This window comes from Macaca thibetana, chromosome 16, assembly GCF_024542745.1.
Source record: "Macaca thibetana thibetana isolate TM-01 chromosome 16, ASM2454274v1, whole genome shotgun sequence".
Taxonomy (NCBI): domain Eukaryota; kingdom Metazoa; phylum Chordata; class Mammalia; order Primates; family Cercopithecidae; genus Macaca; species Macaca thibetana.
The window spans coordinates 59,648,527-59,674,562 of NC_065593.1; the positions used below are offsets into that span (position 1 = coordinate 59,648,527).

General features: G+C 52.5%; 1 protein-coding gene across 1 annotated transcript in view; it reads right to left on the bottom strand.

Moving 5' to 3' along the window:
* Positions 1-959: 959 nt before the first annotated feature.
* Positions 960-26,036, bottom strand: part of CCDC40 (coiled-coil domain containing 40) — a 62,894-nt gene continuing 37,817 nt past the window's right edge. The window contains exons 11-20 of the mRNA XM_050764186.1: positions 21,388-21,631; positions 21,119-21,301; positions 16,390-16,635; positions 15,104-15,317; positions 13,556-13,725; positions 13,174-13,265; positions 11,395-11,515; positions 6,340-6,528; positions 4,420-4,578; positions 960-2,035 (exon numbers count right to left, since the gene is read on the bottom strand). Coding sequence (XP_050620143.1) covers positions 1,787-2,035; positions 4,420-4,578; positions 6,340-6,528; positions 11,395-11,515; positions 13,174-13,265; positions 13,556-13,725; positions 15,104-15,317; positions 16,390-16,635; positions 21,119-21,301; positions 21,388-21,631 — 1,867 coding nt within the window. The 3' untranslated portion in view covers positions 960-1,786. The remainder of the gene's footprint in view (positions 2,036-4,419; positions 4,579-6,339; positions 6,529-11,394; positions 11,516-13,173; positions 13,266-13,555; positions 13,726-15,103; positions 15,318-16,389; positions 16,636-21,118; positions 21,302-21,387; positions 21,632-26,036) is intronic.

Sequence of the window (26,036 nt, forward strand, 5' to 3'; positions counted from 1 at the left end):
TGCCCGGGGGCGCGCAGAGGCGGGTCACGTGACCGACAGGCGCTCGTCGCGGGGCGGGGCCGGGCCGCGGTGGGTCACGTGATGCGGCCTCTTGCGCAGGCGCCCGAGGCAAGGGTGCGCGTCCGCGCTGCGCCGCCCCCAAGTGACGGCTCGGGCAGAGCGGGCCTGGGCGCGTGTTCGCTCTCGGAGGGGGCCCGGGGACCGCGTCTGGCTGCGCGTTCGGCGTCCCGCGGGGAGAGGCCTACGCTTGCTGCCCGCTGCCAGTTCCTCTTGGGTCAGAGATGGGGCGAGGCCCCCGCTGGCGCAGTCCCGGCCCGGTCCCCGGTCCCCGTGGGGTCGGAGATGGGGCGTGGTCCCCACTGCCCCAGTCTGGGTCCCAGCAGCTCGTAGGGCTTTGTAAGGGGCTGGCCCAGCCGCGTCTTGCGCCCGTCCCGCCAACACGTCCCGAGGGCGTCGTCGGAAAGGCGGCCAAAGGCGCTCGGCGCCAAGTTAGAAACAGCCAACATTTGGAAAGTCCTTAAGTGTGCTCCATAACTCACACTGATTCCAGAAAGAAATAATCAAAACATTGTGATAACCCATAAAACTGACACGGGGAATTTTTTCATAAAATGAGAAAATGCTTACATTAAGAGGAACACATTTTTAGGTGTGAGATACAAAAAACACACGCTATAACCTTAACTTGCCTAATAAAATGTATGTGCAGAGAAATACAAAAGGAGCCACACCAAAACACGGAGGTGGTGTCCCTGGCTAGCGGCATAGGGGTACTAAAAGCCCCGCTTCCAGCTTGCAGTGAGTCGAGATCGCGCCACTGCACTCCAGCCTGGGAGACAGAGCGAGACTCTGTTAAAAAAAAAAAAAAAAAAAAAAAAAAGGCCCCCCATTCCACCTCTGTTGTGGTTTCTGTATTTCTACAATGTTTTAGAATAAGTAAGCGTTACTCAGAAAGGTTTAGATATTCAGAAAAAAAGATTTTATTCTTCTACTGATACGTTTGAAAGAGAAATTATTTTGTAGAGCATTTTCCCTTTAAACTGCAAAGAAGCCCCAAGGTCATTGGTACTTGGAAGTCCAGGGAGAAAGAGCGCTGGCTAATGATGGAGAAGAGATAGGTGGGCAGACTGGGGCATAGTCCCTTGGTGTGGATGCCCCAGCGGGCTCTTATTTCAGTGCTTACCCTGTTAGGTGTGTCTGGGGCCACTGACTTTCTCCTGCAAGTTGTGGATCTGAATTTAACTCAAATGGGGACGTGGGGGCAGGAAAAGGGACCTGAGCTTTCTAAGGGGTGGGGTGGGAAAATCTGGAAAAGAAGGTGGTTTATGGGTTTTCAGATGCACCTAGTAGAGGGAAGTGCTGGGGAGCAGCAGTCTCCCAGGCCAGGCTGGCTGGAGCTGCCTTAACTGCTCAGCCTAGCAGCTTGCAGACCGGTGCCAGTGCTGTGCTGTGAGAGGCACGTGCAGATTTGGGAGTGCTGCAAAGCAAAGTGTTACCTGGACGAGTAAGCCCAGTGTGGGAGTGTGGGTTTGCAGTCACAGGCTCTGTCTTTGCAATGGGAGGCTTACTGGGATGCCATGGGAAATGCTAGAATTTTACTTGGTTTATTAAACTGCTGAGTGGCTAAAAAGATTCCTACGGGTGGGGCTGGCTTATTTCTCTTAAACAATGCCCTTCTGAGGGTACCTGTGGTTTTTAGGAACACAAAAAGTTCCAAGTCCCTCATAATAAACACAATTCCGGATCTCTTCCTGGAGGCCTTGCAAGGCGGAGCCCAAGCTGCTCCCTAGGAGGGCCCCGGTGACTCGAGCTTGTTGGCGATCGTCTGGCTGATTTTGTGCAGGGCCTCCTGGAACTGGGGGTACTCGTCTTGCACGCGGTCCAGGATGGTGGCGATGAGACCCAGCCGCTTGTCCAGGCGCTGGCGCTCCAGCACTAGGGACTGCTTGGAGCGGAATAGGAACACGTAGCGCCCCTCCTTCACAGCCTGCAGGTGCTTAAGGCGCGTCTGCAGGGCCACAATCTCTGAAAGGTTCTGGGTAGGAAAAGAGACTCCATATAGGACTATACAAACCGGAAGAAAGACACCTGCTGGCCCCCCACAAACTCAGACTCCAGGAAATGCCGAAAAGGAGGTGAGACCTACGCCTGAAAAGGGACGGCATGAAGGCGTTGCACCCCTGGATCTCAGGGAAGAGACTGAGAGGCACTGGGTCTGTGCCTTTATGGGTCATCCATCATCGCCATCTAGGAGGCATTATTTTTTTTTTTTTTTTTTTTTTTTTTGAGACAGAGTCTTGCTCTGTTGCCCAGGCTGGAGTGCAGTGGTGCAATCTCGGCTCACTGCAAGCTCCGCCTCCCAGGTTCACGCCATTCTCCTGCCTCAGCCTCCCGAGTAGCTGGGACTACAGGCGCCCACCACCGGCTAATATTTTCTATTTTTTAGTAGAGACGGGGTTTCACTATGTTAGCCAGGATGGTCTCGATCTCCTGACTTCATGATCTGCCTTCCTCAGCCTCCCAAAGTGCTGGGATTACAGGTGTGAGCCACTGAGACCAGCCGGTATCCTTTTTTTTTTGAGGCAGTCTCGCTCTGTCACCTAGGCTGGAGTGCAATGGCACAATCTCGGCACACTGAAACCTCTGGCTCCTGGCTTCAAGCGATTCACCTGCCTCAGCCTCCCAACTAGCTGGAATTACAGGCACGTGCCACCACGCCTGGGTAGCTGAGATTACAGGCACCTGCCACCATGCCTGGCTAATTTTTGTATTTTTAGTCGAGATAGGGTTTCACCATGTTGGCCAGGCTGGTCTCAAACTCCTGACCTCAAGTGATCCACCTTCTGCGGCCTCCCAAAGTGCTGGGATTACAGGCGTGAGCCACTGTGCCCAGCTTAGGCAACCTTCTTGACATGTGCCATGTGTCAGGTCAAGTGCCAGGCATGCTCCCCTCATCATCTCAGTTGGCCAGGCCAGAACCTTGGAGCCATTCTCCACCCCAGTCTCTGCTCACACCACAGCCAACCCGGCAGGAATCCCACCGGGCGATGTTGGCATCACACATATGCAGAGTCTGATGGCTTCTCGCCAGCCCCACAGGGGCCACCCTGAAGCACTGCAATAGCTGCAGACGCCCCCCTGCATCCACACTTCATCCACATGCAACATCAGAGCTGGGGGAGCCCGCTAAAGTCCAAGTCACCTCTCAGCCCCGACGCCCTCCTCTGTGTGCCCACCTCCCCAAGAGAAAAGTCCAAAGTCATGATGGTGCTCTCCCCAAGGCCGCACACAGTCTGGGCCCGCCCTCTGCCTGGGTCTTACATACCCTAACCTCCCCAGCCTGCCCCACTGGCCTCTGGTAGCCCTTGTGCAGTCTCAGGCTCCTGCCTTGGCTGGGCTGTCCCATCTGCCTGGGGTGGTTTTGTGGGCCGTCCCCTCCTTCAGGTCTGGACTCTAGTGTCTGCTCCGCGGGGCTTCCCCACATCACCCTGACTCAAACTGTCAATCCCTCAGTTCACCCCAATGCCCCTGACGCTTCTTTCTCTGGTTTATTTTCCTCCAAAGCATTTACCACCACCTAACACACCATTTCCTTTTTTCTTTTTCTTCTTTCTTTTTTTTTTTTTTGAGACAGGATCTCCCTCTGTCACCCAGGTTGGAGTGCAGTGATACAACCTTGGCTCACTGCAGTCTCGACCTCCCAGACTCAAGCGATCCTCCCACCTCAGCCTCCTGAGTAGCTGGGACCACAGGCGTGTACCATCATGCAAATACACTGTATTTTTTTTTTTTTTTTGAGACGGAGTCTCGCTGTGTCGCCCAGGCTGGAGTGCAGTGGCATGATCTTAGCTCACTGCAAGCTCCGCCTCCCGGGTTCACGCCATTCTCCTGCCTCAGCCTCCCGAGTAGCTGGGACTACAGGCGCCCGCCACCTCGCCCGGCTAGTTTTTTGTGTGTGTTTTTTTTTTGGTTTTTTTTTTTTTTTAGTCGAGATGGGGTTTCAACATGTTAGCCAGGATGGTATCGATCTCCTGACCTCGTGATCTGCCCGCCTCGGCCTCCCAAAGTGCTGGGATTACAGGCTTGAGCCACCGCGCCCGGCCCACTGTATCTTTTAAAATTATTTCGCTCATCATCTGTCCTCCTGCCCCAGGAGATAACCTCTAGGAGGGCAGGGATGTTTGTCTTTTGTGTTCTATTTTGCAACCCTCGCACATTGAACGTGAGCCCAGCCCGTAACAGATACTCCATCAACATTTGTCAATTGAACAAATCACAAAACCACAAACATGTGAGCAGCCGGTGGTGCTATCACTGGCCTGGGATCAAGAGAGGACAGAACTTAGGGGAGGCAGGACCCCTGTGCGAGTGGCACGTTCCATGGCCTTCATCCCCAGTGACCTCCTGGGACATGTTTACCTGTCGTTTGAGAGCCCCAAGCCGGGTGAGGTCGGCCTCAAGTGTGTCGAAGTCTGCCTGTATCACCGACAGCTTTTCCTGCTTCTCTAGGAGGGAGCTGCTCACATTTCTTTGGGTTTCTTCCAGTTCCAGGATGGTTTTGGTGCACTCCTCAGTGGCCTAGGAGAGTCACAGGACCACGCTGGGCCCCTGCAGCCCGGCTACTTGGCAGATAGGGAAGAGTCAGGCTGGGAGGACCTGCCAGGCACCTTCTACACATTCCATCTGAGGAGGCTCACAAAGAGGAATGGGAGCTGCCGCCTTCAGGAATGGGTGGGCTGGAGAGGTGAGGCCTGGGAGATGCCAGGCCCAGCCGGCCCACGCTGCACACTGCTCCCTTAAGGCGGGTGTGGCCGAGATATGGGGGCCTGAGCGGTTCTGGGGCTCCCCATGCAGTGGGTCTTTCCCCGGGCAGGGGACCGGCACAGTTCAGCAGCCGTGTGCCAAGGGCAGGGCTGAGGCTGTAAGGGCCCAGAGGCGGGCTGGGGAGCCTGGGAAAGAGGAGGGTGGGGGCCTCTGCTGAGGGGGAGGCAAGGCTGGCGCCATCTGTGTGGTGTTCATTCCGCCCTCCGGGAAAGCAGCACAATTAAGAGAAAGGAAAGCCCGGCAGCAGCGTTTGGCAGCTGACATGGTCCAGAGGATGATGGAGGAGACACAGTGACTCTCAGGGCTGGCTGGGGACATGGAAGGTCTTTGCCGGGGGGATGGCAGGGGTGAGGACAAGAACCTGTTTGTGCGTCAGTGATGGCGTCGTGTGAGGTGCAGGGCCTGGGACTAGAGTGTGTTGCTTGGAGCAGACGGGGGTGAGGGGTGGGCATGGGGGTCCTGGCAAGGGACTGAGGTGGTGCCCAGGGCAGCAAGGAGTGGTCAGGGGCTGGGCTAGGAAGCTGAGGGAGGGATGGACATCAGGAATGGCCAATGTGGCGGACAAGGACTGAGAAGAGGCCGCTCTTCCGCCTCTCTCCAGAAACTTCCAGTTACTTCCAAATGAGCAGCCCAGGCATGTCTGTCGTTTTCGGCTAGCCTTTCCCTACAGGGGTGATTTCAGCACTCTCCAGGGAACCCTCTGGGTGACTCTGAGCGGTAGGCACCCATTTCACAGGTCAGTAAACCAAGGCTCTGGGAGGTCAGACTGTATGCCCCAGTCAGGAATGGTCCAGCGTGGCTCCAAGCCATGCTGTCAGCTGTCCCCAAGGCCACCTACCCACCCATGGCTGTGGTTGCCGTCACATTTAACTCTGCCCCCCACCCCCCAGCAGACGAGGCCCTGCAGGTCTGGCAAGGCCCACAAGCTCTGAGGTCACACAGTGGGTCAGTGGGGCCATGGAGCCAACCTGGGAAGTGTGAGTGCAGGGCCCCTGGCTGGCGACAGCTGAGGTAGTCAGCACCGGACAGCACCAGCTGGGCCCTCCCAGCGCAGGCCCAGTGGACATGGCCTGGTGTACCGGGATGCAGGCTCTTGGGGAGCCCGCCACGCTCCCATTAGCTGGTCCCCGGTGCCCACTCAGGCTCCCCAGCATGAGCCAGCCTCTTCCCCAGAACTCTCTACCTCCCCAGTGCCACCTCTGATATACAGGGAGGGGCTGAATGAAACATGGCCGTCCCTGGCTGTGAGCATCTCTGTCCGGTGTGGGCATTCTGCAAACTCCCAGAGACAGGCCCGTGGCAGCAGCAGGTTAGCAGTGCTGAGCACAGCCCCTCTAACAGCCTCTGGGTCCTCACCCCAGACCTGGCACCCGGCAGCAGGTTAGCAGGGCTGAGCACACCCCCTCTGACAGCCTCTGCATCCTCACCCCGGACCCAGCAGGACGCCTTCCTGGAGTGTTCCTTGAGTCCCAGAGGGAGAAGCAGGCGCCCAGCTTCCTTTCCGCTGCTCCCTACCTTGCGAACATCCCTGATTTTCCGGCGCAGCTCAAGCTGCTTGTGGTGGAACTCGGTGCGGGTGAGCGCCTTCCTGTCCATCTTGCGCTGCCCCTCGGCCTGGGTGGTGACGGTCTCTCTGCGGGCAACCGCCAGCTCCATGGCGCGGATCATCTTCTCCTGCTGCTTCAGCAGCTGCCCAAGCCGGACCTGGGAGACAGGACAGAGGGGCTGGGGCTGGGGCAGGCCCGAGCTGCAGCCTCAGAGAGAGAGCGGCCGGGGCGCTGGCCTCGCTCATCCTCAGGTGACATGTACGGGGATCGGCGGGGAAACAGTGATGCCTGTGCCGCCAGGAGGAACAAGGGACATGGAGGCCGCAGCCCTGGGTGGGAACCCGGAATCCACAGGCAGACAATGCAAGGCGGAGAAATGGCCGAGACCTGAGGCGACCAAGGAGGCATGAGAACTAAAAGCAACCAAGCAAAAAAAAAAAAAAAAAAAAAAGATTCTATGTCTTGATGGTGTCAGTGGCTACGTAGATGTGTGTGTGTGTTAGAACCCACCAAACTGCGTTTTTTTTTTTTTTTTTTAATAGTTTTTTGTTTGTTTGTTTTTTGAGACGGAGTCTCGCTCTGTCGCCCAGGCTGGAGTGCAGTGGCGCGATCTCGGCTCACTGCAAGCTCCGCCTCCTGGGTTTACGCCATTCTCCTGCCTCAGCCTCCCGAGTAGCTGGGACTACGGGCGCCCGCCACCGCGCCCGGCTAATTTTTTGTATTTTTAGTAGAGACGGGGTTTCACCGTGGTCTCGATCTCCTGACCTTGTGATCCGCCCGCCTCGGCCTCCCAAAGTGCTGGGATTACAGGCGTGAATTTTTTAATATTTTTGAGACAGAGTCTTGCTCTGTCACCAGGCTGGAGAGTAGTGGAGCGGCTTGGCTCACTGCAACCTCTGCCTCCTGGGTTCACGTGATTCTTCTGCCTCAGCCTCCTGAGTAGCTGGGATTACAGGTGCCTGCCACCACGCCTGGCTAATTTTTGTATTTTTAGTAGAGATGGGGTTTCACCATGTTGGCCAGGACGGTCTCGATCTCTTGACCTCGTGATCTCCCCACCTTGGCCTCCCAAAGCTGGGATTACAGGCATAAGCCACTGCACCCAGCCTTTTTAAAAAAAAAAAAAAAAAAATTTTTTTTTTAGATGGAGTCTCCCTCTGTTGCCCAGGCTGGAGTGCGGTGGCACGATCTTGTTTTAACCACAACTTCCACCTCCCAGGTTCAAGCAGTTCTCCTGCCTCAGCCTCCTAAGTAGCTAGGATTACAGGCACCTGCCACCACACCCAGCTTTTTTTTTTTTTTTTTTTTTTTGTATTTTTCAGTAGAGACAGGGTTTCACCATGGTGCCTAGGCTGGTTTTGAACTGACCTCAAGTGATCCACCTGCCTCGGCCTCCCAAAGTGCTAGGATTACAGGCGTGAGCCACCGCGCCCAGCCCAAACTCTGTGTTTAAAATAAGGACATTTTATCTTATCAAAGTTAAGCCTAAAGTTGATGTAAAAGAAAAAACAGGCAAGAATCCCGAAGATCAGCAGGGTGAAGGGAGACCAAGCTCGCTCAGGTTTACATGTACCATAAAGTGACTTGGAGCCATGAAGACACACTAAAAAGTCTGTGGGGAGAAAGAGCCCCTAAACAGAGGGCAAAGGCAATGACAGGCCAGAGACACTATTTTCATAGGTATTGAAGACAGGGGTTAATAACCCAATATATGAGGAACTCCTAAAAAATGTTAAGAAATAAGAAAACAGGCCAGGTGCGGTGGCTCAAGCCTGTAATCCCAGCACTTTGGGAGACCGAGGCAGGTGGAGCATCTGAGATCAGGAGTTCGAGACCAGCCTGGCCAACACGGTGAAACCCCATCTCTATTGAAAATACAAACAATTAGCTGGGTGTGGTGGCTCATGCCTGTAGTCCCAGCTACTCGGGAGGCTGAGGCAGGGGAATCGCTTGAACCTGGGAGGCGGAAGTTGCAGCGAGCTGAGATGTGAGCACCACTGCACTCCAGTCTGGACAACAGAGCAAGACTCTGTCTTTAAAAAAAAAAGGAAGTCAGAGGAATTTCATAAGTACATAGTTACAGAAATCAAGACAGTAGGGCATTGGTGAAGGACAGAAACATGAATCAGTAAAACAAAACAGCCCAGAAACGAACTCACACAAATGTGTCAGCTGATTTCAACAAGGCCTGGGAGGTAGTTCAGTGGAGGAAGGGCAGTCTTTTCAGTAAGCAAGCAAGGCTGACTCAAGTGGACATCCAAATGCAAAAAAAAATTAACCCCAATCCACAGCTTGTACCATACACAAAAATTAACTCAAAATACATTATAGACCTAAATGTAAAACCTAAAAGCAGGAAGCTTCTGGAAGAAAATAGAAGAGAAGCTCTTTGGGACCTTCAGCTAGGCAAAGGCTCCTTAGATAAGCTACTGAAACGACTCATGGAAGAACAGACTGAGGGGTGGGTGCCGTGGTGCACACCCATAATCCCAGCACTTTGGGAGGCCCAGGCAGGAGGATCCTTTGAGCCCACGAGGTCAAGGATGCAGTGAGCCATGATTACACCGCTGCACTCCAGCCTAGGTAATAGAGCGAAACCCTGTCTCCAAAAGAAGAGAACAGACTGTGTAATTGGACTTCACCATACAGAAGAATCTCAAATGCATGAGGCTAAGGAAGGAAAATCAGGCTCAACATGTCTCACCCTGTTTGACCCATTTATGTGACATTCTGCAAAAGCCAAAACGACAGGCATGGAGACAGATTGGTGGCTGTCATGGTGGCTGGGGTGTGCGGTGAGCTGACTACAGAAGGCATGAGGGAATTCGAGGATGAGGAAATATATCATGATGTGGCAATGGCTACATGATTGTACGTCTCTATCAAAACTTGTAGGGCTGGCTGGGCACAGTGGCTCACTCCTGCAATCCCAGCACTTTGGGAGGCCAAGGCAGGTGGATTGCCTGAGCTCAGAAGTTTGAGACCAGCCTGGGCAAAATGGCAAAACCCCATCTCTACTGAAAATACAAAAAATTAGCCAGGCATGGTGGCACACACCTGTAATCCCAGCTACTCAGGCAGCTGAGGCAGGAGAATTGCTTGAACCTGGGAGGCGGAGGTTGCCGCGAGCCAAGATCACACCACTTCAGTCTGAGCGACAGAGAGTCTGTCTCAAAAACAAAACAAAAAACAAACAAACAGACAAAACAAAATAACCCAGAAAATCCTCATAGGGCTGAATACTGTAATCTGTGAGCTTCCACTCAACTGAAAAACCTCAAAAAAAAAAAAAAAAAAAAAAAAAATAAATCACACCAGAACTGAGGAGAAGGTACGGCTATGACAGCCGCCATGTGCTTTTTAGACAAGTAAAATGTCAGGCTGTTACAGTCAGAATTTATACACCCTTTGACTTAGGAATCTCACCTTTGGGAACCTAGTCTAGAAGACGAAGAGAAAAAAAAAGAACCAGTAAGGAAGAATGTGATCATAATGCTCCGCGATGGCTGATTTTATGTTAACCTGACTGGGCTAAGGGATGCCTGGATAGCTGAGAAAACATGATTTCTGTTTTGAGTGGGTCTGTGAGGGTGTCCCTGGAAGTGATGGGCATTTGAACCAGTGGACAGAGTAAAGATCCCCCTCGTCAGGGTGGGTGACATCACCGTCTGTTGAGGGCCTCAGTAGAACAAAAAGGCAGAAGAAGGTGGTGGGGCGGGGTGGGGCGGGGGTAGGGGAACACCAGGCTGGGATGACACCATTGCTTCCTTCTCAGCCCTTAGACTTGACTGAATCAGGGGCTCTCCTGGGTCTGCAGATTAGATGTCCAATCCTAGGACTTCTCGGCCCCCATAATCATAAGAGCCAATTCTCATAATAAATCTCTCTCTCTCTGTCTGTCTGTCTCTCTCTCTCTCTGTGTAGTCTACTGGTTCTGTTTCTTTGGAGAACCCTAACACACATTGTGTCTAGCACAAAACAACGCCAACAACAAATTGGAAACAACCTGAATTTTCACCAACGTGGGACTGGATCTGTAAATTGTGAAATATCCATAATATATATTATAACTGTTACAGAATGGGTTAGTATCCATGTAGGGCCAAGGCAAGCCCTGCCTGTGCATTTGTGTGAGATCTGAGAAGGTGAGAGGCCTTTTCCCTGCAGTGGCTGACACGGTCGCCCTGGCTGAGGAAGGGGAGCTGGGAAAGGAGGGACAGGGAGGAACAGCCCGGACCTTCTCTTTGCCCCCCACTCTGTGGGGGAGAACTTGGCTTGCTCCAGCCAACACACGTGGCTTCTGTAATGTGAAAAGTCAATTAAATTGGGTATTTTTAAACACAACGTCTCATTAGCATATGCACTTGATCTGGAAAATAACTCAGCAGAGGAATTTTTATTTAGCATGGCATTGTGAAAATGAGACCCATTAATGTTATGAACTGCTCTTATTGTTATCCTTAAGGCCCTGAACCTTTAGCTTGATTATCACTTGCAATTTAATTACCAGGCTTTTAAAGGCAATGAAATCTAATTTCATTGAAGAGAAAATGTGGCTGTGAGGGATGAGACGGGGGTGCTCACTGAGCCTTTCTGTGGTGTGAGACTCTGTCTCCCAGTGGGATACATTAGAGGGTCACGAAATTTGAGGGTTACAGCTGGCATTTAAAAATACCGGAGTGCTGTGATTACATGGAGTAGGAATAAAACAGTGTTTTGCGAAATGACACGCACACGCTTGTGTGTGCGTGGTATTGTCCACAGTATTTCTGCACAGCAAGAACAAGATGCCGTGAAAGCTGGGTCAAGGGGGACGTGCACTTTGCCAGTGCTCCGTTGGAGTGCAGGTCACTCTGCTAGAGTGGGTCGCTCCCCGGAAATCTCACCCGCTGCCACCAGCCACTGTGGCCAATGTGGTTCCCACCGGAGCCCCGGGGCAGCCGAGGGCCTTGGTGTGGCCAGGTCTCTGGAGCCCAAGGGCTGGCACCCAGCAGGCCCTGCCACGCGGCTCTCCTCCCCTCACCTTCATCCTGTGGATCTCGCCCTTCATGGCCCGGATCTCCGTCTGGCCGATCTCGGAATCCACTGAAGAACGCATCTCTTTTGCCAGTTGGATTTTTTTCTCCCAAAGCATAATCTGGTGTCTTGAGAGGTAGGAGAGGCAGTGTAAGAAATTAGGAGTTTTCTTCTGATGCTTCGGTGAGCTCTAAGGCTTTACAAGGCTCTCAGCTGCCATGGCAGAGCCAAGCAGCTGCGACAGAAAGCGTGAAGCTCTCAAAGCCTGAAACGTTCACTGTTGGGCTCCTTATGCAAACGTTTACCAGCCTCTGGCATATAGGGGGAGAGAGGGAGATGGGGGTAGGGAAGAAAGAGAGAGAGAGAGAACAGGGATATATAACTGTAGGAGCTGAGGAAGTCAGTATAATTGATAGAAGCTGACTTAAGGAGAAGTAAAAGGCCTGAATACACCAATAGTCTAAAAGCTATTTAAATGTCACCAAAGATACAAGCCCCCCAAAGCATTGGTCCCAGGTGGTTTTTTGCCTGGATTCTATCAAACCGCAAGGAACAGGCAATCCCTGTGCTATTCATCCCTTCCAGAGCACACTGAGAAAAGGATGATGCCTCCACACCACGCCTGCTCCGCACCCTTTCCACAGGGAGATGTGGGCCCACGTGTGTGACCGGGAAAGATGGCCACGAAAATACTAAAGTGCTTCAAAGGGGAACTTCTGAAACAACCCCATTTGTGTAAAAAACAGAGCAAAACAAGAAAGGAATATAGCTAGACATTGGTTTTCTGGGAAGTGAAGAGCGTTGGAATTATATGCAATTTTTCCTGGCTACGTTGCACGCATTGTATAATTTAAAATGTTTAGAGCTGGCTGTGTGGTACTTTAATAATCAGACACCATAAAATAATGGATATTTAAAATCTTTATAGCAAAGAAAGCCATTCAATTTCTAGCAGTAACTCATTTGGCTCAAGAGCTGCTGCCAAGGGTGGCAGGCAGAGCTCTGTGGGGAATCTGGGATCCACTAGGGTGGGTTCCAGACCCATGCCCAGGTGGTCTTTTTCTTCTTTTAAAGACAGGGTCTCGCTCTGTTGCCCAGGCTGGAGTGCGGTGGTGCAATCCTAGCAGCCTTGACTTCCTGGGCTCAAGTGATCCTCCCACTTCAGCCTCCCGAGTAGTTGGGACTACAGGCGTGCACCACCATGCCCGGCCAATTTAAAACATTTCTGTAGATATGGGGTCTCACTGTGTTGCCCAGTCTTGTCTCAAACTTCTGGCCTCAAAGGAGCCTCCTGCCTTGGCATCCCAAAGCACTGGGATCGCCGGGCACGGTGGCTCACGCATGTAATTCCAGCACTTTGGGAGGCTGAGGCGTGCGGATCACCTGAGGTCAGGAGTTCAAGACCAGCCTGGCCAACGTGGTGAAACCCGTCTCTACTAAAAATATAAAAATTAGTCAGGCATGGTGGCGTGCACCTGTAATCTCAGCTACTCAGGAGGTTGAGGCAGGAGAATCACTTGAAGCCGGGAGGCAGAGGTTGCAGTGAGCTGAGATCACACCACTGCACTCCAGCCTGTGGGATAGAGCAAGACTGTCTCCAAAAGAAAAAACAAAACAAAACAAAACAAAACAAAACACACACACACACACACACACCCCCCCCCCCAAAGCACTGAGATATAGGTGGGAGCTGCCACACCCGGCCTCGTACATGGTCTTCAACGGACAGAGGCCTGCAGGTGCAGTGACCTTCATGACCCATGTGTGGCTGGAGACTGCGACTCACTCTGCTTCCACCAGTTGATTGAGGAGGGTCGCCTTCTCCTCGCTGAGCTGGTTCAGCTTGTCCTGCATCTTGATGGTCTCCCTCTCAGCGTCCTGCACAGGGGCGGGGCGGGACAGCTATGGGAGGGCCATGGGATTGTGGGTGCCGGGGCTGGTGCCCTCCGTCCCAGCACCGAGGGCGGGATTGTGGGTGCCGGGGCTGGTGCCCTCTGTCCCAGCACCGAGGGCAGGGCTGAAGGCTGGATTTCTAATCCCCCTACAAGTATCTTGAACGGGTGTGGAAGTTACGTCCTGGTGCAGAGCACCCCCCGTAGGGACCGTGCCCCCGAGTCCCCCCGCCCTCCATCGTCCCGAGCCCCGGGACCGTGTGGACGCGGCCTGACCTTCAGTGAGCGCACGAATTCATTCTCCGTCACCCGGTTGTTCTGCTCCAGCTCCTCCGAGCTGCACCGGTTTTTATTCATCAGCACGTTGAGCTTCTTCAGGTCGTTGTCCAGGTCCTTCATGTGGTGCTCGATCTCCTTCTGCTCCTTCTTCTCCTGCTCAATCTTGCCTATGGCAGAGAACAGAGACTTGGGGAGAGACCCCGGGAGGGTCTGGGTCCTCGCCTGCGGGCAGCGGCGTCTGAGAGGTGAGCCGGGGTTTGTCTCTCCCTGTAGCTCCCTTCATCCCCTCGCTCTTGTCCTTCCCAGTGCTCCTGCCTGAATCTCACCCCTGCCAGGACAGAGGAGAGGAGAGGGGTCTCTTCTCGGCGGCTAAGCTCCCAAAGCCTGGTCCTCCGAGGGAACTGAGAGGACCCGCCTGTGGGGACAGCCAGCAGGTGTGGGCGGGGTGTGTGGGAGGGCCAGGCTCCCTCCCCCAGGACACGCGCAGATCTGTGGAGCCTGGGGACCTGGTTGATGCTCAGACACTGTGAGTCTCCAGGAGAGCGGGGCCCTTAGACCCCTGCCCCGCCCCAGCCAAGCTCAGGGGTAGGGGCAGAAAACCACAGCCCTTCTTGATGTGAAGATGAGTGGAGGGCACGAGAGGCCACAGTTGGTTCATCCGCTGGCCACTCCTCACAGGGCTTCTCTGTCTCCTCCTGCTGTCCCCACGGTGTGCCCTGACTGCCCCAGGGCATGGGCATGTGAGCCCCTCTCTCTGCCCTTTCCATGGGCGATCCCATCTCACAGCATGGTGTTTCGGCACCTCTTGCCTTGGGACACCGATATTCAGCTGACAGCTCCACAGGGTCTTTTAGGACTCGCTACTCACCAAAAGATGGGCTTGGGCAACCCAAGGGCAGGGCGAGAGGCAGCAGGACCTCCCAGAAGGGCACGCGATGTGTCTGGGCAGCATTTCCCATGGGGGCCTTGCTGCAGGCCTGACCAGCATGGATCCCTGACCCAAGACCAGGCGGGACCCGGGATGTCTCGGCAGGTGGCCATGTGGGTGGAGAGTGGTCCAGGAAGGATGCCCGCCTCCCTCATTCCAGGCACCCTGGCGCTTTGGCAGCCCCTTGGGCCTCAGAAGCGTTGGGGAGTCCTGGCGGAATGGTTTTCTAAGCCCAACTGGAGGTGATGTGGGGACAGCACCAGGAGCCCGCCTGGCAGGACCCTGGCTCTTCCCGTGCCAGTGCTTCCACCTGAGTGCCCTGGCTTGGCGGGGATGGTAACCTTCCACGCTCCTCTCTCGAGGAGAGCTCCGAGGTCTGTGAGTTTGGAGACATTTCGTGACATTTCTCAACCCTGCCGCTGTGACTGCGAACTGGGCAGCTGGGCAGGCAGTGGTTCACATTTACAAAATATGGGGAGCACGCGCGTTTGTTATTTGCTTTCAAGGCTGCGTGCAAATCCAGCGACGTGCCCCACTGAGTGTCCCTCCCGTGGGAGGTGCCCCCGCCCCAGAGCTTGTCTGAGCATCACTGCAGGGACGGGCATGGCAGCTCTTACTTTCTACTCGTAGTTTCTTCTGCTCCATGATGTGGAGCTCCTTCTTGGACGCATCCAGGGAGGCCAGCTGTGCCTCCTGCTCCTGTGTCACCTTGACCATCTCCTGCTGCAGGCGCAGCCAGGTCACCTGGGCCTGGACCACCGTGGCGTTGTGCTCTTCGATCAGCTTGCTCAGCCTTTTGATTTCAAGCTCCAGGGGCCCCACTTCTTCCCCCTAGATGGGATATTCATCAAAAAGCAAAATTGGGGCCAGGTGTGGTGACTCATGCGTGGAATCCCAGCACTTTGGGAGGCTGAGGCGGGTAGGTCACCCGAGGTTAGGAGTTCAAGACCAGCCTGGCCAACAGGGTGAAACCCCGTCTCTACCCAAAATACAAAAATTAGCCAGGTGTGCTGGTGCACACCTGTGGTCCCAGCTACTTGGGAGGCTGAAGCAGGAGAATCACTTGAACTCAGGAGGCGGAGGTGCAGTGAGCGAGATGGCGCCACTGCACTCCAGCCTGGGCAGTAGAGCAAGACTCCGTCTCAAAAAAAAAAAAAAGCAAAATTAGCCTTCTTGGGCTCAAATGTCTTTGTGAGTGGGCTGCAGAGGGTCTGGACCCCTGAGGTCATGAAACTGGACGAAGGCTGAGGGGCTCAAGTTAGCTCTCAGCAGGGTTGCAAGCCACAGACACCGTTGGAGGAAATACGACTAAGGGGCTCTGGAGCCCCCTCTAGCTTCCCCATGGTGGGTGCACCAGCAGGATGGGTAGGGCCTCTGGAACCCAAAGGGGCTTTGAGAGTCCCTCAAAGAGGGACAGGAACCTGGATGACGTATATGGCATCTGGAACCCAAAGGGGCTTTGAGAGTACAGGGACCTGGATGACGTATATGGCATCAGGCCTCAAACGCATTAGGCTACTACTCTTAGAGCAGCAGAATATTTCGTGCTGGGTGAAAATTATTTGGAATTCAGACTTCAGTGGCCTTGAATAACATCTGATTGGACACAGCCATGCCCATTCCTTTACATTTTATCTACACTCCTTCTCACTATGGAGGCAGAGCTGTGTCACTGTGGGAGAGACCAGCTGGCCACAAAGCCTGAATGCGCTCTGGCCCTGTGCAGAAAAATATGACTTAGAGCGCTTGGCACACGTGCCATTTTGTCTGTAAAGTGGGTGGGGAAAGAGGCAGCTCTGTGCCTTCCGGGAGTTCAGGTCTGACCATAGGGGACCTGAGGGAACTCTGCCCCGCCAGGTGCCACAGTCAGCCGGGGACTGAGTCTCCCTGCCCGGGACCTCACCCCCAGCTCGGACACCATCCGCTCCAGCTGCTTGTTGAGGAAGTTGATGAGCCCTTGCTTCCTCTCGATGAGGATTGTGCGCCGGGAGATCTCGCTCTGGCTGTTAGTGATGAGCTCGTTGACTTTCTTCACGTCCTGGTCCAGCTCCAGCAGCGTCTTCCGGTGTGCGTCCAGCCTGCTGCTGGTGCGTGTGATGTCCAGGGTGGTCTGGGCAATGTTGCCGTCGATTTTGGAAAGATGTGTCATCTGAATTGATGAAAGGAAATGCCTGTGAATATTGCCCCCACCAGAGGCCTGGGACGAGTTTACCGATCCACCGTTCCCTGACGGTCGGGATGTTCCTCTGGAGAAATTCCAAACTCACAGTCCTGAGAGCAGGAGACTGGATTTCCCGCCGTCTCGAGGCCCCAGCAGGGAACCTGCTTGTTGGAACCCAGATGTTGGGTTTTTACATAAAAGGGAGATCATGGTATTCACTTTTCTTATTGATGTGGTTTGGCTGTGTCCCCACTCACCTCTCATCTTGAATTGTGTCCCCGTAATCCCACGTGTCAAGGGAGGGGCCCTGTGGGAGGTGACTGGATCATGGGGGCCATTACCCCCATGCTGTTCCTGTGATAGTGAGTGAGTTCTCACGAGATCTGATGGTTTTGTGTGTTTGACGGTTCCTCCTTCACACACTCTTTTCTCTCCTGCTGTCTTGTGAAGGAGGTGCCTGCTTCGCCTTCTGCCATGATTGTGTTTCCTGAGGCTTCGCCAGCCATGTGGAACGGTGAGTCAATTAAACCTCTTTCCTTTATCAATTACCCAGTCTTAGGTATTTCCTTACAGCAGTGTGACTAACACACTTCTTAAATAGGAGCACACACATTGTGAGGAAATGTGAAAAAACAGGCCAGAATAGAGGATAACACATTCCATTGCCCGCAATTCTGACACAAGTTAGCTACCATTCCCATCTGAATCCATTTTTCCTTCCAGGCTTTTCTATATAACTCTCCAAAATAAAAATAGGATCACACCCTACACACTGGGTGCTAACCTGCTTTTTAATCTGACAACGTTCTCTAAGTTTTAACGGCTGTGCTACACTCTGTCACATTTGGAGCATGGTTTATGAAGCAAGAAGCAATCGTTGGACCCTGGTTCCTCTGTGGGTTCTGACCCGTCCTGCTGTCCTGCAGGTCTGAGCAGCCAGTGCTGGCCTCCTCTGTGGGCTCTTTGGAGGCACTAGACAGATTCTTTTGGATCCCTTCTGGCAATGGGGATTTTATTGAGAGGACGTTTGTGAGAACGTTTGTGAGAATCAGGAGTGAGGCAGTGACACTTACGGCTGCAATGGTACGGCCAGAGCTGCTCTGGGAATAGGGAGCTGCTCTCACCACTGGGACGGGGTCCTCTTCCCCAGGGCGTGGCTCTGACAGGTGGCCTCAGGCCACGTGTCTGCCCTGACCACCCCTGCCCGTCGGCTCCTGCCACACAAGGCCTCAACTCTCTCACGTCTGTGGGTCCCGCCTACCCCAGCCTCCTCAGGGCCATCTGAGCTTCTCCTCCCACCACGCCTGTGGGCTCCATGTCTCTCGCCGGCCACCATAGGTGACTTCCCAGGAGACCCAGCATCCCCAGAGTGCGGAACCCAGACCCTGCCCACCTGGAGTGGAAGCTTCCAGTATCCGGAGTTGTGTGGCAATGTCAACTTGCAGCCTCCTCCTTTGCCAAGGTCACCCTGAGATCTGGGCCCCACAAGGACTCTTGCCTCCCCCCTCCCCAGCTGCCCCGCAGGGGCTGTGGCGCCAAGTCCCCTTCAGTCCCTCCCCCATCACAGCCAGGCCTGCCTCCCCTGCTCCACTCCCGACTGTTTGTGGTCCATGCGGACCCCACTCTGGCTCCCCCCAGGCCTCTACACCATTCCTGGATTAACTGCCTGGACCCCATGACGGCCAGCTCCAGACGGGTGGTCCCGCCCATCCACACTTTGCTCCTCCTCCCAGATATGCCGCCCCAGCCCACCTTCTATCAGCCCATGGGGCTTTGAGCAGTTCAAAAATCAGGTGGGAGGTACCGTTTTCAACAGCTGGACTGGCATCCGTTGGAAAATTGTCGTAATAGACGAATTTGTTGGTCCAAGACTCTTTGCTGCCCTCTTCTGGAAACTGGCAGCAGTACAGGCATGACCTATCGGGCTGCCCAGAAAGGGGCTCGGCTGGGGCCCTGGGGCTCTGGGGCCTGGGGCCTGGGGATTGGGAACTGGACTTGGCAGCGTAGCAGCACGGCTGGACAGGCTCCTTCACACCCACCACGCCCTTCAGCTCTGCCTGGCCAGCTCCTCTCCCACTCCTCAGGAGGGCAAAACCAGCAGAGCTTGGCATCGGGAATCCGTCACTCTCCCCGAGACTAAAATGGGGACTGTTGGACAGGCCCCACTGCTGGGATGTGCCCTGGAAATGGCGCGGTCTGTGGCAGCCTCTGGGGGGGTCCTCCAAAGGGGCCTGCTTGAGGCCGGTGGGAGAGGGTTACCCCTCAGGAAGAGGCAAAGAAAAAACCATTCAAGTAAGGAATTGTTTTTTCTAAGGACACAAGTCCCCTCCACCCCCTACCACAGGCGATAAAGGATAAAGCAAGATCCCAGGGGAAGTGAACGTGAGCTCAGAATCGGGGGTGCCCTGCCATGGAATGCACGTTGAGGTCACACCCCAGGGCCCCCCAGGGAAATCTGCCTTTGACTGGCAGCTGGCCATGCGGTGGCTCACACTGTAATCTCAGCACTTTGGGAGGCTGAGGCGGGTGGATCACAAGGTCAGGAGTTCGAGGCCAGCCTTGCCAACATGGTGAAACCCCGTCTCCACTAAAAATGCAAAAATTAGCCGGGCACGGTGGCGCATGCCTGTAATCCCAGCTACTTGGGAGGCTGAGCAGAAGAACTGCTTGAACCCGGGAGGCGGAGATTGCCATGAGCCAAGATGGCACCACTGCACTCCAGCCTGGGTGACAAGAGCGAAACTCCATCTCAAAAAAATAAACAAATAACAACAAAATAAAATAAGATAAAATAAAAACGAGAAACAGCCTGAAGTGCCTAACAAGAGACTTAGTAAACAAAATATGTACATTTGTAGGATAAGATGTTATACAGAAATGAAAATTGAGGTTTTGAAGAATATTTGGTGGCATGAGGAAATGTTATGTTGAATACGGTCAATACAGCAAAATGAAAAGCTATACAAGTAGCAAAGATTCATTGACTCCCATTCTCTGTGCCATAGCTCAGTGATATTAATCACAAATGGATGTACATGGACCTGGGGGCTGGGCACAGTGGCACAGGCCCAGAATCCCAGGGCTTTGGGAGGCCAAGGTGGCAGGGCCACTTGAACCCAGGGATTCGAGACTGCAGTGAGCTGTGATTGTGCCACAGCACTCCCACCTAGGTGACAGAGACCCTGTGTCAAAAAATAAAATACATAAATAAATAAGAAAAAGAAAATGGGCCTGAGTCCAGTGCTGCATAAGGTGTGTGCTTGTGTATGTGTGTGTTTGTAGGAGTTTGAGTGTGTATGTTTGTAGGACTTTGAGTGTGTGTATGTGTGTAGGATTTTGACTGTGTGTGTGTAGGAGTTTGAGTGTGTGTGTGTGTGTAGGAGTTTGTGTGTGTGGTGTGTGTATATGTGAGTTTGCGTTTCCTTGTGTGTGCGTGGGGGCACGTGCAATTGCATGTGTGTTCGTGTGTGTGAATGTGTTTGCATGTGTGAGAATGACTACATGTGTATGTTTGTGGGTGGGTGCAAATGTATTTCTGTATTAAAAATTTCCAGAAGGGGCCGGGCGCGGTGGCTCACGCCTGTAATCCCTGCACTTTGGGAGGCCGAGGCGGGCGGATCACGAGGTCAGGAGATCGAGACCATCCTGGCTAACAAGGTGAAACCCCGTCTCTACTAAAATACAAAAAATTAGCCGGGCGCGGTGGCGGGCGCCTGTAGTCCCAGCTACTCGGGAGGCTGAGGCAGGAGAATGGCGTGAACCTGGGAGGCGGAGCTTGCAGTGAGCCGAGATGGTGCCACTGCACTCCAGCCTGGGCGACAGAGTGAAGACTCCGCGTCAAAAAAAAAAAAAAAAAAAAAAAAAAAAATTTCCAGAAGGAAATTTACCAAATTAAAAAAAAAAAAAAGTTGCCTCTGGATGGTGGGCCTAGAGCTGTCTCATTTTCTTCTTTATGCCTTTCTGTATTTCTAGGTTTTCTTTCTTTTTCTTTTTTTTTTTTTTTTAGACGGAGTCTCGCTCTGTCACCCAGGCTGATGTACAATGGCATGATCTCAGCTCACTGCAACCTCTGCCTCCCAGGTTCAAGCGATTCTCCTGCCTCAGCCTCCCGAGTAGCTGGGGTTATAGGCGCCCACCACCGCACCCAGCTAATTATTTGTATTTTTGGCAGAGACAGGGTTTTGCCATGTTGGCCAGGCCAGTCTTGAACTCCTGACCTCAGGTGATCCACCCGCCTCGGCCTCCCAAAGTGCTGGGATGACAGGCCTGAGCCACCGCGCCTGGCCTATTTCTAGGCTTTCTACAGTAAAAATGTATCACCCTTACAACCGGAACGCCATGGAAAGGCGTGAGCACACGAGGGCCCTCTGCTCACACTGACTCCGCCCTCTCCGCCCCCAGTACGCCTCTGCCCTCACATGCACAGGCTGCAGGCGACTTCGCACAGCCCCACCCTGGGGCAGGGGCCTACCATGTTGGTCTTCTCCTTCTGCAGCTTCAGGATGAGCTGGTTGAAGTATTTGGTGGTCTTGTTGGAGGTCATGTGCTCCTGCAGCTTCTCCCGGATGGCGGCGTCTGTCTTCCTCCTGAGCTCCAGCTCGCCCTGGATGGCTTGGCGGATGGCCTGCAACTCCTCTGTGAGTATCATTTGTTCCTGGAGAGGAGGAGCCACAGGGTGGATGTGCCTGAAGAGGCACCACAGCGTGCCAGGCGTGACCTGTGGGGCGGGCCCGGCCTCACCAGCTGGTCCTGGCTGAGGGCATCCTCTGTGTCCTGCAGGGTGAGCCTGTAAGTGTTGAACTGGCTCTGCAGGGCCACCTGCTTGGTCAGGCACTGGGTGGTGAGCTTCTGCAGCAGTCTGACTTCCGTCTCTGTCCGGTTCAGGATGCTCGCCAGCTTCTCGTTCTTTTCTTCCTCCTTCATGATGGATTTCTTATAGGCCTCAATCTCACTGTCGATGGACCTGGCTTGATGCTGGCATTCTCTGCAGAAATGGAGGGGGAAGAGCCAGTTACGTGTGAGACATCAGAGAGCCAGTGCACAGAGCTGTGCCCCACACGAGGGAGCTCACTAAGTAGAACTCAATGCATAGAGAAATAAATTAGGAAGCCAACTCTTTTTTATTTATTTATCTTTTGAGACAGAGTCTCACTCTGTAACCCAGGCTGGAGTACAGTGGTGCGATCTCGGTTCACTGCAACCTCCGCCTCCCGGGTTCAAGTGATTCTCCTGCCTTAGCCTCCTGAGTGGCTGGGATTACAGGTGTGCGCCACCATGCCTGGCTAATTTTTAAACTCTTTTTGTAGAGATGGGGTTTCACCATGTTGCCTAGGCTGGTCTCCTACTCCTGAGCTCAAGCAATGTGCCTGCCTTGGCCTCCCAAAGTGCTGGGATTACAGGCGTGAGCCACTGCACCCAGCAGGAAACCAACTTTTTAAATAGTAGCCAAATCTTTAAAAAATGTTTCGATTAAAAATTTTTATGGATAGATTGGCACATATTTGAGAGGTACATGTGATATTTTGACGCAAGCATACAGCATGTCACGATCAAATCTGGGTAACTGGCCATCTATCACCTCACACGTGATCCTTCCTTTGTGTGGAGAACATTCCAAATCTTCTCCTCTAGCTATTCAGAAATATACACTAACTTACTGTGAACTGTGGTCACTGTGACATGCTATTGAACACTGGGCCTCGTTCCTTCTCCCTCACTGTATTTTGCACCCAATAACCAAATCTTGACTATTATTTTCTTTTTTTCTTTTTTCTTTTTTTTTGAGACAGAGTCTTGCTCTGTTGCCCAGGCTGGAGTGCAGTGGTGTGATCTCTGCTCACTGCAAGCTTTGCCTCCCGGGTTCAAGTGATTCTCCTGCCTCACCATCCTGAGTAGCTGGGACTACAGGCGCCCACCGCCATGCCTGGCTAGTTTTTTGTATTTTTAGTAGAGACGGGGTTTCACCGTGCTAGCCAGGATGGTCTTGATCTCCTGACCTTGTGATTCGCCCACCTCGGCCTCCCAAAGTGCTGGGATTACAGGCGTGAACCACCGCGCCCGGCCAACTATTATTTTCAAATGGATGAACAGAACTATTACCTATGGAAAGTCCACGTTGACAACTCTTTTGTACTATGATTATGGGGAGAAGGAAAGCGACACGTGGGTCAGAAGCTGGGCTGGGGGTTCTCATCTGCCCATCTGCCTTAACCATGACAATAGTCCTAGGAAGGAAAGAGTCCAGCGTTACAGATGTGGCCACTGAGACTCAGAGCATTCCAATCACTAGCCCAAGGTCCGCAGGAAATGGTGTGGCTGAGGGAACACCAGCGGGCGCGCTTCAAATTCTATTGTCTTTCCCCTTAGCATGCTGCGATGAGATACCTGTCATTAATATCAAGCTCTAAAACACAGATATCGGATAATCAGATCTAAAATACAGATTCAAATCCTGTATTTATTGGAGTGCAGTGGCATGAGCTTGGCTCACTGCAACCTCTGCCTCCTGGGTTCAAGTGATTCTCATGCTTCAGCATGAGGATTTGAATTTTTGTTTGTATGTGAGGCATGTTTTCCTATTATTCTGAGATGTTCTGCTGTACTTTAAACATTCCTTTCTGTCTGTCTCTCTTTTTTTTTTTGAGATGGTGTCTCACTCTGTCACCCAGGCTGGAGTGAAATGGCATGATCTCAGCTCACTGCAGCCTCAAGCCACCCAAGTAGCTGGGATTACATGGTGTGCGCCACCATGCTTGGCTAATTTTTGTATTTTTAGTAGAGATGGGGTTTTGCCACGTTGGCCAGGCTGGTCTCGAGCTCCTGACCTCAAGCGATCCACCTGCCTCGGCCTCCCAAAGTGTTGGAATTACAGGCGTGAGCCACTGCGCCCAGTCATCCAGTATCTTTTTTTTTTTTTTTTTGAGACAGAGTCTCACTCTGCCACCCATGCTGGAGTACAGTGGCATGATCTCGGCTCACTGCAACCTCCGCCTCCTGGGTTCAAGTGATTCTCATGCCTCAGCCACTCGAGTAGCTGGGACCATAGGCATGCGCCACCATGCCAACCTAATTTTTTTTTTTTTTTTTTTTGTATTTTTAGTAGAGACAGGGTTTAGCCCCATTGGCCAGGCTGGTCTCGAACTCCTGACCTCAAGTGATCTGCCTGCCTTGGCTTCCCAAAGTGCTGGGATTACAGGCATGAGCTACCACGCCTGGCCATCCGGTATCTATGTTTAATGGGTGTGGATATTTATTGATACACTGATGACATCAGAAAAAGACAAAAAACAGGAAAGGGCCTCATTATGGATCGATGAGGATGATTACATTATGGCACAGGCATCATTTAGAACACAGTGTGAAGAGAACTGAAAAGAACAACGGTGATTTCTGTGTGTTCTGATGTGAAATGACTCTAAGACACAGCACAAGAAAAACCGAGGTACAGAGCGGGACACACCAAGCTGCCACGGGTGATTTTTAAGTGGAGAGAAACGCCTGAGAATAATGCATATGCATGCATGAAATGTATCTGGAAAGGCTTTTATGAAACAGTAACAGGTTGCTTGGAAAAGAGAATCGAAAGACTTGGGGATAGATGTAGGAAAAATATGGAAGGTATTATTCTAGTCCAAGAAGAAAGTACTTCTTGAATATTCAAATAAACACTTATTCAAAGGATAAGACACTATCAATAGAGAAAAGAAGCCTGGCCCACATGGTGAAACCCCATCTCTACTAAAAATACAAAAAAAAAAAAAAAATTAGCCGGGCATGGTGGTGTGCACCTGTGGTCGCAGCTACTTGGGAGACTGAAGCATGAGAATCACTTGAACCCAGGAGGCAGAGGTTGCAGTGAGCTGAGATTGTTCCGCTGTACTCCAGCCCAGGTGACAGAGCAAGACTCTGACTCAAAAATAAAAAAAAAAAGAAGATACTGGAGAGATTTGCCATGTCCGTGAAGCAGAAGATTTAATATTATTAAGGCCTCAATTCTCCTCAAATTGATCTATGGACGCAATGTAATTTCAGTCACATCCCGGAAGGCATTTTCCCCCCAGAAACTGACAAGCAAGTTTTAACATTTAAATGGAAACCTAAAGGACCTAGAGTAACCAAAATAAGTTTGTAAAACAAAATCAAAGACTCATACTATCTGATTTTAAGATTTTCCATAAAGCTCTAGTTAGAAAGACAACGTGGTATTAGTGAAAGAATGACAAAAAGATCAACGGAACAGAATCGAGAGTCCGGAAACAGACACACACACACACACACACATGACCAACGGATCTTTGACAAACGTGTCACAGGATTTCAACAGGAAAAGGACAATCTTTTCAACAAGCGCTGCTGGGACGACTAGAGAGAGACACACAAAACCTGCGCCTGGACCCCACTCATACCACAACAAAAGTGAACTTGAAATGGCCCAGATGCCTAAATGCAAGACCTAGAAAACTTTAGCGGAAAACCTGGGAGAAAATCTTTGTGACCCTTAGAGAGTTGTTTTTTTTTTTTTTTTTTTTTTTTTTGAGACGGAGTCTTGCTCTGTCGCCCAGGCTGGAGTGCAGTGGCGGGATCTCGGCTCACTGCAAGCTCCGCCTCCTGGGTTCAAGCCGCCTCCTGCCTCACCATCCTGAGTTGCTGGGATTACAGGTGTGAGCCAACGCGCCCGGCCAGAAATCTTTTCCTTTCTTTTCTTTTTTGAGGTGGAGTCTTGCTCTGTCCCCCAGGCTGGAGTGCAGTGGCGCGATCTTGGCTCACTGCAGGTTCCACCTTCCGGGTTCACGTCATTCTCCTGCCTCAGCCACCACACATCTGCTAATGGCTATATTTCATGGCTAAAATTAGATGACTGGTAATATCAAATGTTAGCGAGGACGTGGAGCAACTGGGACTCTCATAAACTGCTGGAGAAAATGCAAATTGGAATGAGTCACTTGGGAAAACACTGCAGCAGTTGTTTTCTTGTTTGTTTGTTTTTGAGATGGAGTCTCGCTCTGTCACCCAGGCTGGAGTGCAGTGGTGCAATCTTGGCTCACTGCAACCTCCACTTCCAGGCTCAAGCAATTCTCCTGCCTCAGCCACCTGAGTAGCTGGGATTACAGGCATGTGCCACCATACCTGGCTAATTTTTGGTATTTTTGGTAGAGATGGGGTTTTGCCATGCACCTCCCAAAGTGCTGGGATAACAGGTGTGAGCCACTGTGGCCTGCAAGCACTTGTTATAAAGTAAAATGCACGTCACTTCTAGGTACAGGCCGACCTTGGAGATACTGTGGGTTCAGTTGCAGGCCACCACAATTAAGCGAGTATCACAGTAAAACAAGTCACACAATCGTTTTTGGTTCCCCGGTGCATACAGGCTGGGCGCGGTGGCCTACACT